Source organism: Neomonachus schauinslandi, chromosome 4, assembly GCF_002201575.2.
Source record: "Neomonachus schauinslandi chromosome 4, ASM220157v2, whole genome shotgun sequence".
NCBI classification, from domain to species: domain Eukaryota; kingdom Metazoa; phylum Chordata; class Mammalia; order Carnivora; family Phocidae; genus Neomonachus; species Neomonachus schauinslandi.
In genome coordinates this window covers 184,886,297-184,899,826 of record NC_058406.1, presented here as the reverse complement: position 1 = coordinate 184,899,826, position 13,530 = coordinate 184,886,297, and the positions used below count along the sequence as shown (strand labels likewise).

The following is a 13,530-nucleotide window of genomic DNA, read 5'->3' as shown; positions in this document are numbered from 1 at the left end:
CCTTTGATCTTGTCTCCTCTTCTGATAATTCACACTGTCCCATCTTCCCAGTCTCTCGTATGCAAAGAAAGAGCAGCAGTGTACATAGCACATATATAACCAATGAGTCACTACAGTGCATTTTTAAATCAAGAATTGGCTTGATGTTGAAGCACCTCCTTTGTGGAAATGGGGTGTTGGTCTGTTGCAGAGGAGGAGGTGAGTTGTGGTTTCCAGGGGCAGGAGAGATTGCACGGATAGTTGAGTGCTCATGTTGACCTGAGCACAGCTGTCTGAAGCCCCTGGAATGGGGGCTGGGGTGTAGGAAGTGGTGGTGCTCAGGGTGGGGTGTGGCAGGGTGTGTATATGAGCGCTGGTGTCGGGAAGGCTCGGGTTTCTTGACTCTTGAGGTTGCGAACGTCTTCCTTCCTGACTTCTTCCTGAAAGAGTAAAGGACTCTTTCTGAGTGACTTTGGCAGCCTTTCCTTACGTGTCTGAGCCTCAGCTTCCACAGTTATAAATGGAAAGAGACTGACCAGATGTTTCTGGGCTCTTCTTGTGCATCAGGTGCTCTTAGACCCTAGGGCAGGCAGATCTTCCTCAAATTGCTCAGGTCCAGCTGGGGAGACAGCCAAATGGGATTACAGCACAGTGTAGCACATTTGTCCTGGAAATGTGAATAAAGCAAGCTAGAGACAGAAGTAAGGGGCTCTGACAAGTGAAGGCTGGTCCTCGGGATTGAGAAGGTCTTGGAGTGGCAGAAGACAAGGCTGAGGCCAGATGGTGCACACGGGAAGGCTGATTGTTGGAGCCAGGTGGTGGGCAGCCACGGAAGTACGTGGGTAGGGTGAGATCAGACTCTCTGGCCTGGAGTGTAGAAAGTGGGTCGGTGGGGGTGGGGGTGCCTGGAAGTCAAGACCCCGTTAGAGGGCTTCCCTCACTCCCTGTCCTGGGTGAAATGGGGATCCGAGCTGGGGTGGAGAGGGATGGATAGGAAAGGATGAATTTGAGAGGAAGCTGGTAAAATGAGGAGGACTGTTGTGCAGTTGGCTGTGAGGATTGGGTGGCAAGGGTCTTGATAGTGGGGAGACCACGGCCTCATGGATGGAGGCATGTCCTGGGGGGGAAAGCAGTTTAATTGGGCGTGCAGTGTCAACTGTCTGTGAGCTTGTGTAACAGACGAAGGGGGCTGGGTAGAGCATCCAACACTTGCAGGATCTGGGCAGCGCAAGGAGAGGACCAAGGAAGGAACAATTTGAAAAAGGAGGGCATGGTGCCGTGTCACATGCCTCCCTTGAGCCTCGCAGTTGGGGGGGTGTCTCTGTGATGACACAGACCTAGAGAGGGGTAGGGGCGTGGGATTCAGGTTTTCCGTGGAAACGTGGGAGCACAGGGAGGAGGAGGAGGGAACGAGTGTGTGTGTGTGGGGGGGGCATGTGACAGCGAGGGTCCACGGCGGCTGGGAAGGGCGGGCCACACCCGGGAGGAGGCGCACGAGTGTGCTCCAGGAGAGCCGCGGTTTCCCCGTGTAACGGGCGTTCTCTTGGCCGTTCCAGTGCTCGCACCTCCCGCGCCGCCGCCGCCACCCATCCAAGGATATGCCTTCAAGCCTCCGCCTAGACCCGACTTCGGGACCTCCGGGAGAACAATCAAGTTACAGGCCAACTTCTTTGAAATGGACATTCCAAAAATTGACATCTATCATTATGAATTGGATATCAAGCCAGAGAAATGCCCAAGGAGAGTTAACAGGTATTCTGTCGTTTCATCCTTTATTGATCTTGATTGATTTATGTGGATAATCTATGCACACAAGCCCACCATTTTAAACTAATCAACCCTTCCATTCCCACCAGGTCCTTCCCTGGGGGTTTCTGTCTTAGTTACTTTTTGAAAAATGTTTTGTGTATTTCACTGTATCTTGATACATTTGTTAAGTGTGTAGCTCCATGAGTTTGGACAAATATGTGTGCATGCCCATCAGCTCAGAACGTTGCCTCATGCCTTTTCATCAGTCCCAGCCCAAAGGCTGGTGCTCTGATCTCTGTCACCACTGATTTGTTCCCTGCTGGGGGAGGGGGGCTGGGACACAGAGGAGTCTTAGAGCCTGTGAGATAGTCTCCCCCCACCTGCTCCTTCGACTCGGCACGACGTTTTTGAGATTGACTGGTATCGCCGTATTAATAGCTTCTTACTTTTATTGCTGAGGAGTATTTCATGATATGAATATTTCATAATTTATTCATAGTCTTGTTGGATGCTTGGGCTGTCTAGGCTTTGCCATCATGAACAAAGCTGCCGTGAACATAGCTGTTCAAGTCTTTGTTTGTGGACATGCATTTTCATTTCTCTTAGATACAAACTCAGAAGTGAAATTGCTGTATCATAGGGGAGGTGCGGGTTTAGCTGCAAGAGAAACCTCGAAGTCGTTGTCCAGAGTGGCTGCTGACTCATTCTCCTGTCAGAGGTGTGAGGTTCTGGGTGTTCCACGTCCTTCTCAGCATGTGGGAGAGTCAGCCTGTGAGATTTTTGCTGTTTCAGTGTGTCTCACGGTTTCTCTTTGTGGTTTTAATTTTCATGTCCTGGTAGCTAGCGAGTTGAGCACCTTTTCATGTGCTCATATCTGTAATTCCGTTATATTTACACATCACGTAGTATCAGGTCACATAGTATTTCTTTTTTTTTTTTTAAGATGTGTATTTGAGAGAGAGAGAGAACATGAGCCCCGGGGAGTGCGAGGGGGGCAGAGGGAGGAGCAGACTCCCCGCCGAGCAGGGAGCCCGACACAAGGCTCCATCCCCAGGACCCCGGGATCATGACCTGAGCCGAAGGCAGATGCTTCACGGACTGAGCCACCCAGGCGCCCCCTCATAGTATTTCTAATAAAGTGTCTGTTGAAGCCTCTTCCCTGTCTTGTCTGTTACTGATTTGTGGGAGTTTGTAATATATTTGAGGTGCAAGTCTATATTGGGCATGTTTTCACCTGGTTTGAGGCTTGCTATTTCACTTTCTAAGTGGTGTTTCTTAATGAGCAGATTTTTATAATTTTGTTGACATCCAGTCTATAAAATTTTGAAAATGGTTATCATATTGTGTGTTCTCTTCAGAAAATCTTCGTCTATCTGAAGGGTACAGGTATTTTTTTAAGCAGAATTACAGTTTGGGCCCATATATATATATATATATATTTATATATTTTTTTTAAGATTTTATTTATTTATTGGAGAGAGCGCGCGAGTGTGCAAGAGTGTGCGCAGGCGCAGGGCAGGAGCAGAGACAGAATCTCAACCAGACTCTGAGTTGAGCTCAGGGCCTGACACAGAGCTTGGAGATCGTGACCTGAGCCAAAACCAAGAGTTGGTGGCTTAACCCAGTGGGCCACCCAGGTGTCCCAGGCCTGTATATTTATTTAGGCCTGTGATCCATCTTGGATTAATGTTTGTGTGTGGTGGGAGGTAAGGGTCTGTTGAGAAGACTTTTCTTTCCCCATTGATTTACCTGGGCACCTTTGGGGCCGGGGGTGAATCAGTTGATTTTCATTGCTACCAGAAAGTCCCCTGGAATGTTTTATTGCAGTGGCTTTGAGACTACAGATCAGTTTGGGGAAAGTGGATGCTGTTGAATCTCTTGGTCCAAACACATTGCTGCCCTCCCCCTTAATTAGGTCTACTTTAATTTCTTTCAGAACTTATTCATACTTTTCAACACAGAGGTTTTTCATTTTATTTACTCTTAAGTATGTTGTGTTCTTTGATGTTATTATAAATTGTATTTTAAAATTTCATTGTCCAGGAGGGAAGTTTTTCAGGAGGGAATGACTGCTAACGAGTGTGGGGTTTCTTTTTGGAGTGATGACAAATGTTCTAAACTTAGACTGTGGTGCTCTGAGGGGGACAACCCTGTGAATATACTATAACCATTTAGTTGTGCACTTTAAAGATGTTGAAGAGTTTTTCATTTTTTAACAGATCGTTTTCTTTCTTTCCAGTTTCTAATGCATTTTATTTATTTATTTTTTACTCACTTTATTGCAGCGGCTAAGAAATCCAGTATAAATAATGTTGAATATATGTGGTGAAAACAGACATCCTTGCCTTGTTTCCACTCTTATGGGGGAATCATTCATTCCTTTGCCTATAAAATATTCTGTTAGTTGTAGGATTTTCTTGGAGACTCTGTCAGGCTGAGGGAATTCTCTCCTAATTTGCTGAGAAGTATCCTCATCATTAGGTGTTGAGTTCTGTCAAATGCTTTCTCTGCATCTGTTGGGGTGATCATGTAGTTTTTCTTCTTTTTTTCCCCCAAGTCCTGTTTTATTTTTAAAGATTTATTTATTTATTTGAGGGAGGGTGGGGGGCAGAGGGAGAGAGAGTCTCAAGCAGACTCCGTGCTGAGTGCAGAGCCTGACGCAGGGCTTGATCTCACGACCCTGAGATCATGACCTGAGCCGAAACCAAGAGTCGGACTCTGAACTGACTGAGCCCCACAGACGCCCCTTCCCACCTCCTGTTAATGAGATAGTTTTGCATTGATTTTTTTATGTTAAATTAGCTTGAATTTCTGAGTCATGATGTATTATTTTACCCACATCTTTAGTCATGATCAGTTATTTTCTATATTGCCAGATTTAATTTATTAGCATTTTGTTGTCAATTTTTGTGTCTCTACTTCCGAGAGACATTGATCTGTACTTCTCTTCTCAGGTTTTGATAGCAGGGGTATGTGACATTGTCACGCATGCTGGGAGGTGCTCCGTCCTCTCCAGATGCTGGAAGAGGAAAGTAAAAGAGTGGTATAATTTCTTTCTTAAATGTGTGACTGAATGTGTCATTGAAATCACGTGGACCTAGGGTTTTCTTCATACCGTTTAATTTCTTTATCAGAGATCGGGCTGTTCAGAATTTTCTCTTTTTGTGTCAGTTTGATAGTTTGCATCTTTCGAGGAGTCTGTTTCATCTACGTGGTTGAGTTGACTTGCTAAAAACTGTTGACAGGGTCCCTTTAACGTCTGTGGGACTTGTAGGGCAGACCCTGTTTGTATCTTCTCTCTCTGCCTTCATCCGCTTTGCTAGGGGTTTGTCAATTATATTCTTCTTTTCATAGAAACAACATTTTACTTTGCTGATTTTTCTCTTTTGTTGATGCCCCCCTTCCGTTTTCTTTTCTCTGATCTTTCTTACCCTATTCATTTTGAGGTTAGATCATCAAATTTAAACCTTCCTTCTTCTCCAGTCCTTTTATTGGAGGCTGTAGATTTCCCTCTGAGCCTGGTTTTAGCTACAGCCCACAGGTTTTGATACATTTTAATTTTCATTCAAAATATTTTCTCATTTTCCCTGTGTATTCTTCTTTAACCCATGTTTTTTTGTTTGTTTTTAGAAATGTGTTCAAATTTTAACTCTTTGGGTTGTTTGTTTGTTTGTTTGTTTTTTGATACCCTGTTGTCATTGATTGCTAATTTAATTCCTTTATGATTAGAGAACGTACTCTGTAAGATTTCAGTCTTCTGAAATTTATTGGAACTTATTTTATGGCTAAGCCTGTGATTTATCTTAAGTGTTATTGAGACACTTGAAAAGAATGTGTATCCTGGTTTTGGTGGGGTTGGAGATTTATGAATAGTAGATGGAGTTGGTTGATAGTATTGTTCCAAGCCTTTATACCCATTCTCATTGTTTTCGTCCTACTGTGATGTAGATTTGTCTATTTCTCCCTTTAATACTGTTTTTATTTCATGTGTTTCAAAGCTCTGTTCCTAGATAGACACATTTATAATTTTTTGTCTTCCATGGTAAATTGACCTCTTCATCACTAGGAAGTATTCTCCATATTTTGTAACTCTTCTTGTTTAAAAAGCCTTTCCTGCCTGATTATTAATACAGTCTCAACCATTCTTAGGCATACTGTTGAGCTGATACATACCTTTGTACATACTTGTGCTCTCAACCTGTGTGTGTGTGTGTGTGTGCATATGTCAAGTATGTCCATTATAGATATCACAGGGACTTACTTTATTTCTGAATTTTTTTTTAAATTTTATTTATTTATTTGAGAGAGAGAATGAGATAGAGCGTGAGAGGGGGGAGGGTCAGAGGGAGAAGCAGACTCCCTGCTGAGCATGGAGCCCGACGCGAGACTCGATCCCGGGACTCCAGGATCACGACCTGAGCCGAAGGCAGTTTCTTAACCAACTGGGCCACCCAGGCGCCCCTTATCTCTGGATTTTAATGGGTATGTTAGATTTGCTTAAATATAATGTAAATTTAAATTTAATTATCTGTGGTTGAGGTCTACCATCTCGCTATTTTTTAAAATTTCTGTATGTTTTTTTATTCTTGTTTCTCTTTTCCCTTCTCCTTTTGAGCTCATCAAACGTTCTTTATTCCATTTATTCCCTCTTCTTGTTTGTAACTTTACCTCTTTTTGCTTTTTAAGTGATTGCTTTCCAAATTTCAGTATGCATCTTTGATTTACCAGTCTACTTAGTGTTAATACTGTAACTTCATATAAAATGTAAGAATTTTATAGTAGTGTAATTCTCTTTACCCATCTGTCTATTGTTGTCATGTATTTTACTTCTGTATACATTATAAATTCCATGGTACGATGCTGTTAGTTTAAGGAAATTAAGAAAACAGTCTGTTTACCCATATATGAGCCATACCTGGTTCTCTGCTGAGGAGTGTTTTCACCTGGCACCATTTCCTTTCAGCCCAAAGAATATCCTTTAGCCTTTCTTGTGCAAGTGTGCCCATGATGAATTCTTCCAGCACCTTTTTGAAATCTACAAATGTGCTTATTTCCGAAAGATTTTTTTGCTGGGTATAGAATTCTAAATTTACCTTTCCCCCCCAACACTTTAAAGTTGTCATTATATTACCTTTTAATCGTCATTATTTCTGACGAATTTTCAGTTTATTTTCTTATTGTACTTCACCTGTATGTAATTTGTCATTTTTTCCTGTGAATGTTTTCTGTTTTAATTTTGCTTTTCAGCAGTTTGACTCTGACGTACCTAAGTGTGATTTTCTTTGTATTTTTCCTTCTTGGTGTTCATTAGAGTTTTTCCAGATTTGTATGTTGATTATCTTTCATGAAATTTGGGTGAAATGCTGGCTGTCATTTCTTAAAATATTTTTTCTGCCCCATTTTCTCCTTTATGGGATTGCAATTATGTGTTTGTTAGGCCATTTTTATATTGTCTTCAGGTCATTGAGCCTGTGATTTTTTAAAAAGTCTTTTTCCTCTCTTTCTACAGTTTGGATAATCCTTATTGATCTGTCTTCAAGATCACTTTACCTCCGCTTTTTTTTGTCGTATCCAATCTTCTGTGGTAATCGTCTAATAATTGTTTTTCATTTAGATACAGTACTTTTCAGTTCTAGATTTTGCATTTGGTTCTTTTTCATAGTTTCTCTGCTGAGACTCCCCAGCTGTTCACTCATTGTCCCCATCTTTTTCTTAATGACCTGAATGTACTTACAGTAACAGCATGTGTATTACAGCAGTCCTTGTCTGCTAATTACAACATATGGCTCATTTCAAGATCTGTTCCTATCGACAGGTTTTTCCTTAGATTACTCATGCCACCCTTTTGCTTATTTACACACATAGTAAATTGTTGTTGTTGAACATTATGTACATTACATCGAGGGAGGCTGGCTTTTGCTGTCTTCTCTGGTACCTTACCCCACAAACTCCTACCTCTTCTGCAGACCCAGACTCTGCTCCCCATCTCCTCAGTGCGACAGGACTGCTGCTGTCCGGTGCTCCTTCCCCCGGGTTGTGGTTTGGAAACTGCCCCCTGGCTGAGTGAGTGTGCGGCTTACCTCATGTGTTTCCCTTGCCTCAGTAATCACAGTCTTTTTTTTTTTTTTTTTTTTTTGCGAGAGAGAGAGCATGAGAGGGAGGAAGGTCAGAGGGAGAAGCAGACTCCCTGCTGAGCAGGGAGCCTGATGTGGGACTCGATCCCAGGACTCCAGGATCATGACCTGAGCCGAAGGCAGTCGCTCAACCAACTGAGCCACTCAGGTGCCCAGTAATCACAGTCATAAGCTGCCTGTTTTTCATTTTGCCAAAAATAGCCATCTCATATTTTCTCTAGTTTTGTAGTTAAGGTGGAAGGGTAAGTCCAATACTAATTACTTTGTCATGGTCAGAAACAGAATTCTCAGTTGCAGTTTGAGAACTCACGTTGGCTGCCCAGTTTGTGCTGGTACCTTGTGAAGTGCTCTTTGCTAGAATATTGTTTTTCCTGATTACAGTCTTTTTAAGAGAAAGAATGTTTGGGCATTCAGTTCCCTTATCTATAAAACGAAACGGTTGGACTGGGTATTTACCCTGCAGATATAGATGTAGTGAAAAGAAGGGCCATATGCACCCCAATGTTCATAGCAGCAATGTCCGCAATAGCCAAACTGTGGAAAGAGCTGAGATGCCCTTCAAAAGATGAATGGATAAAGAAGATGTGGTCCATATAGACAATGGGATATTACTCAGCCATCAGAACGGATGAATACCTACCATTTACATCAACATGGATGGGACTGGAGGGTATTATGCTAAGGGAAATAAGTCAGTCAGAGAAAGACAATTATATGGTTTCACTCATATGTGGAACGTAAGGAATAGCGTAGAGGAAGGGAGAGAGAACTGAATGGGAAGAAATCAGAGAGGGACACCAAACCATGGAGACTCTTTTTTTTTTTAAAGATTTTATTTATTTATTTGAGAGAGAGAGAGAGAGAGCGCACATGAGAGGGGGAGGGTCAGGGGAGAAGCAGACTCCCCTTCTGAGCAGGGAGCCCGATGCGGGACTCGATCCAGGGACTCCAGGATCATGACCTGAGCCGAAGGCAGTCGCTTAACCAACTGAGCCACCCAGGCGCCCCCACCATGGAGACTCTTGACTCTGGGAAACAAACTGAGGGTTGCTGGAGGGGAGGAGGTTGGGGGGATGGGGTAACAGGGTGATGGGCATTAAGGAGGGCACGTCATGTGATGAGCACTGGGTGTTATATACAACTAATGAATCGTTGAACACTACATCTGAAACGAATGATATATTATCTGTTGGCTAATTGAATTTAAATTTTAAAAAAAAGCTTCTATCTTAAAAAAAAAAAAAACTACACAACTGGATTTGCCCAGTGTGACCAATATACATTGGTCCAGGCTCTTTATTTTTAATTTTTTTAAGTAGGCTCCATGTCCAGTGTAGGGCTTGAATTCATAATCCTGAGTTTGAGAGTTGCATGCTCTACCAGCTGAGCCAGCCCAGCGTCCCAGTCCACGCTCTTTAGAGGGTGATTTGGTGTAATATTAAAATAAAAATAGTATATGCCCTTTGATCCACCAATTGTACCACTAAGTATTTATCCCACAAAGGTATGGCTCTAAAGAGACAGCACTTGACAGTTATATGAAACCCTTTAAAATACGTGCTTACTAAAAAACACGTGTTTCTGAAGAAAAACTTTGGGCACAACTGGTTTCAACAGCTCTCTTTACTGACGACCTTCCAGTCTGAAACGCTTTGAGCCTGTCCGTGAATGGCCTTGTTTGTTGCTGAGTTTCCCTGAGGCAAACACCTGTGTGGAACAGATTCAATATACTCTCAGAGGATGAGGCACAGAGAAGCATGCACACTTTCTGGGCTTTTTCTTAGTATGATGGCCATTGGGCTCTTATTACGCCATCAGCCCCGTTATACAAGATGAGGTGGTTTTTGTTGTTGTTGTTGTTGTTTTTTCCCCGTGAAGGAGAGATGACTAAGGCTTTGTCATCTGGCAACAGAAAAAGGCTGCTGGTGGTTAAAATTTGATGCCTTTACCTGACTGTGCCACCACATCCTTGTTGTAGTTACATCGACAAGGTTCTAAAGTTACCCGGTGTTTGGAAATTCCCTCAAGTCAAACAGTAAGTCATAAAGATGGGGTTTGAGCTGCATTTTTGTGGCCAAGGCCGGCCCACTTACTAGCATGCCATGCTCTCCCCTGGGTTTTGAGCCAACCTGAGAATTGCGGCCCAGTTAAATGTGTGAGCCTTCAGGATTCCTTATTTTACTATGACTCCTGATGGACTTTGGCTAAGGTCCAATCTCAAAATTGTTATCCATCAAAATAGTGTAGAAAAAATGTTGGAAGTGAGGTTTTCCTGTTACCCAAACCCACATGCTAGCACTGTGCTTTATCCCTCCCTCTTCCAACCTTGCTGGCAGCATGACCAGCTACACTTCCGAAACCCCCCCTCAGGAGGTGGGTACCACGGGGGTGCAGTGTGGGCGAGAGAGGCGCGGTTCATGGCCCCAGTGGGGAAGAGTGCTGCTGGCAGCGACGGGTAGTACTCGGAGCCTGCGCTGCTGGAGGGAGGCTGTGCTCTGTCCCCCTGGGAGTGCCTGGCGCGATGGTCCTTAACATCCCATCTTCTTACCTAGTTCTCCTTCCACACGACAGTCTCTGTGACAGCAAGGACAGTGTCTGAATTCTGAGTCCCCCCAGCCTTGTGCAGGGCACATGGTAGATGTTTAATAAGTTCAACCCTGAAGCTTTGTGCAAAGCTGAGTGAAAACTGCCATCCATCTACTGTATGATGCGTCACTGTGAGTTCTCGCCTCGTGTACCGTCCACCCCTGGCCATACCATCCATCACTGTTCACCGAATGGCTGCTGTAGGAGGGGTTCAGTATAAGGCAAGGTACCTCGTCCCAGGATGCGTCCACTATCACTGTGGGTGCGGAGATGGTCCCACGGAGTAGCCAGAGCATGGCGCGGGTCTCGGCTGGGTGGGCCTTGCCAGCGGCAGTAGGAAACCTTTGCAGTGGGCCAAAATTAGCTGCACTCTGCTCAGAGTGCAGGATGGCCTACAAAAAGAAGGCGTGCTCCTTGTCTTTTGACCGTCCTTGCTTGCTTGTTCCTCTCGAGCTCTGTCAAGTGGCCCTAGGAGAACACTGCAGAAGTGATCACCATGTGCCCGGGGTGTGGCTGTGCGTGGGTGTGGCAGGAGGTGGGTGGCGTGGCAGGAGGTGGGATGGCGCGGCAGGAGGTGGGTGGTGCCGCACGGCTGTGTTGTTTGCAGCCTGCTCTGTACTTTGGGCACTGCCCACTAGAGGGATTGTCCATTTGGTCAAGGTTTTTTAGAAGAGTGATTATGTTAAAACTAAAATAGTATGTATATCCTTTTCTTTTAAGTATTTATCCCAAAGAGAGATGTACAAGGATGTCTAACATTGTGATGGGAAAAAAGAGAAACCATCCCCATGTCAATCAGGAGGGATGGTTAAGTCGACATTCTGTGCAGTACAATGCAACCGTAGACAACAGTGAAAGGGAGCTTCCAGTGTGAACATCAAGTCTGGAAACAGACAACTAGGTCATAAGTGGTCTGTTAATATGAGTTATGGCACATGATACAATAATCTCTCTCTTTCTAGACTTGATGGCCACTTTGTATCTAGGGACAAGGGAAGGTCTCAGAGAAACCTAGAGGGAAAACAGCAAGCTCCAGAACCATGGGTTTGATGCCATATGTTTGAAAAAGCATAATACACTGTATTTCTTTTTATGTACCTGTGTATTTTTGTAAATCCATAGATTTGAAAATGATCAAATCACTTCTGAGAAGAGGATTGAGATGAGGAGGTGGTCTAGGCAGACTTTCGGCATTATCTGTATTTGAAGTTGACAGTGAAGATATAGTAATGCAAAACCTCTGTAGTTAGGAATTAAAAGACTACATTTTATTTATTTGTTTGTTTGTTTAGAGGGGGAGAGAGAGCACACAGAAGGAGAGGGAGAGAGAATTTTAAGCAGGCTCCCCACTGAGCCTGGGGCTCATTCTCACGACCCTGAAATCATGACCTGAGCCTAAATCAAGACTCGGAAACTTAACTGACTGAGCCACCCAGGCGCCCCAAGACTACCTTTTTTTTAAAAGAGAAAACTTGCCCAGAATTATGGCAAAAGGGTAAACAAAGCAAATAGGGAGCGGGCCAGCCTGTTTGGATTAGCAAACATGTTCTGGTTACTGCCAGGCGGTTTCGCATCTTGCTGCTTCCCCTTAGTAGCACGTGTTTGTGTGTCTCTGCGTCCTCTGAGGCTCTGTGGGGACTGAGTGTGTTGTGCGTGTGACAAGCCCGGCAGACATTTTAATACGAGCACCATTCTGTAAGAGACGAGTCCAGAAGGGGTCTGCAGAGTGAGCACCCATAGTCTTTGGGCACTGTTGCCTTTTGAGTGAAGTCAGGAGCGTAGCCTGGGGTTCATGTTTAGTAAAGGTGTTTGTCCTGGGAGCCAAACTCGTGTAGTGCAGGGTGAAACATGGTAAGAAGGAAGAACTAAACACAAGAGACCCAGCAAGTCACACGTCCCCAGGTAGTTGCTGTCAGAAGTCTCCCAACAGTTGCTAAGGAGCAGCTAGTCAAGTCAGGTCCCTGGGGCTCTTGTTTAATGGGTGCAGGCCTGCCCCTGAGGAATCCGAGGAAGGCCTGGAGATGGGCCGTGGTGATGGTTGCAGAGCAGTGTGAATGTACCTCATGCCGCCGGGCCGTACATGGGACAGTGAGTGAAATGGCAAGTTGTTTTTTGAGGGGTTTTTTTGTTGTTGTTTTGTTTTTTTGTGGGCAGCAAAGTTTATTGAGGAATATTGAACAGTAGTGCAAAGCTCCCCAAGAGGGAGGCGACCCGAGAGGGTTGCCCTGAAATGGCAAGTTTTATGTTACTTTATTGCACCACTATTAAAATGGAGAGAGACCAAGAGACAGGGAGGAAGGAAGGAAGGAAAGTTAGTTACTGGCCAAAGGGAGCCGGTCAGTGTTAATGAAGGGAAGGGACCTCCGTATTTTACAATTAGTGGGCATCCTGTCTTAAAAATTAAGTGGTATGATCCCTATTTATGTTTTGCACAAGATCGTACAAGGTGACAGCGCCCTCCTTGCCACGAGAGTCAGCCACTGAGGCATGGGAGGAGAACATGGGTGATAATTGGGGTCTTCTCTCCATCCTTGTGGCGGCCAGGGTTCTGGATGACTGGTCGCCCGAGCAGGGCTGCTTTGTAGTACGTTGGGGTGACTCCTGCCTGCAGTGATTGAACGGCTTCCTTCTTTCACCAAATATTTACTGAGCCCCAGCTGTGTGCCACATTCTGCCAGGTGCTGACAGTTCCTGAGTGCGTAGGATGTGACTCCTGCCGCAGAAGAGCCCACTGTTTGGTACGTGAGTGGAACTGTCATGCCAACCGTTGGATTCAACTCCGGGTAGTAAGCGTTCGTAGAGGCAAGTGGCATGGGCCCCAGCTTAGTGCTGCGAATACTGGATACCAGTCCCTTCCCTCATTGCACTCGTGAGTGAAACTGGGCTTCCTGGGTTTCTTTGATGATTGACCTCGCCCACAAGCTCCTCCCCTTCCTCACCGCCCGCCTGAGAGTGCGAACAAATGAATGAGTGAGTGAGTGAGTAAATGAACAAATAAAGACTTAGTACTTGGGGGAAATGTGTGCATTTATGGAGTATCCGCAATGTACTGGGCCCTGGAATTACACAGATAGAAAGGCAA

At 44.6% G+C, this 13,530-nt stretch overlaps 1 protein-coding gene across 1 annotated transcript in view; it reads left to right on the top strand.

Annotated features, from left to right (window-relative positions):
- The first annotated feature begins 1,537 nt into the window (after positions 1-1,537).
- AGO2 (argonaute RISC catalytic component 2) overlaps positions 1,538-13,530 on the top strand; it is a 49,035-nt gene continuing 37,042 nt past the window's right edge. The window contains exon 1 of the mRNA XM_021688819.1: positions 1,538-1,731. Coding sequence (XP_021544494.1) covers positions 1,655-1,731 — 77 coding nt within the window. The 5' untranslated portion in view covers positions 1,538-1,654. The remainder of the gene's footprint in view (positions 1,732-13,530) is intronic.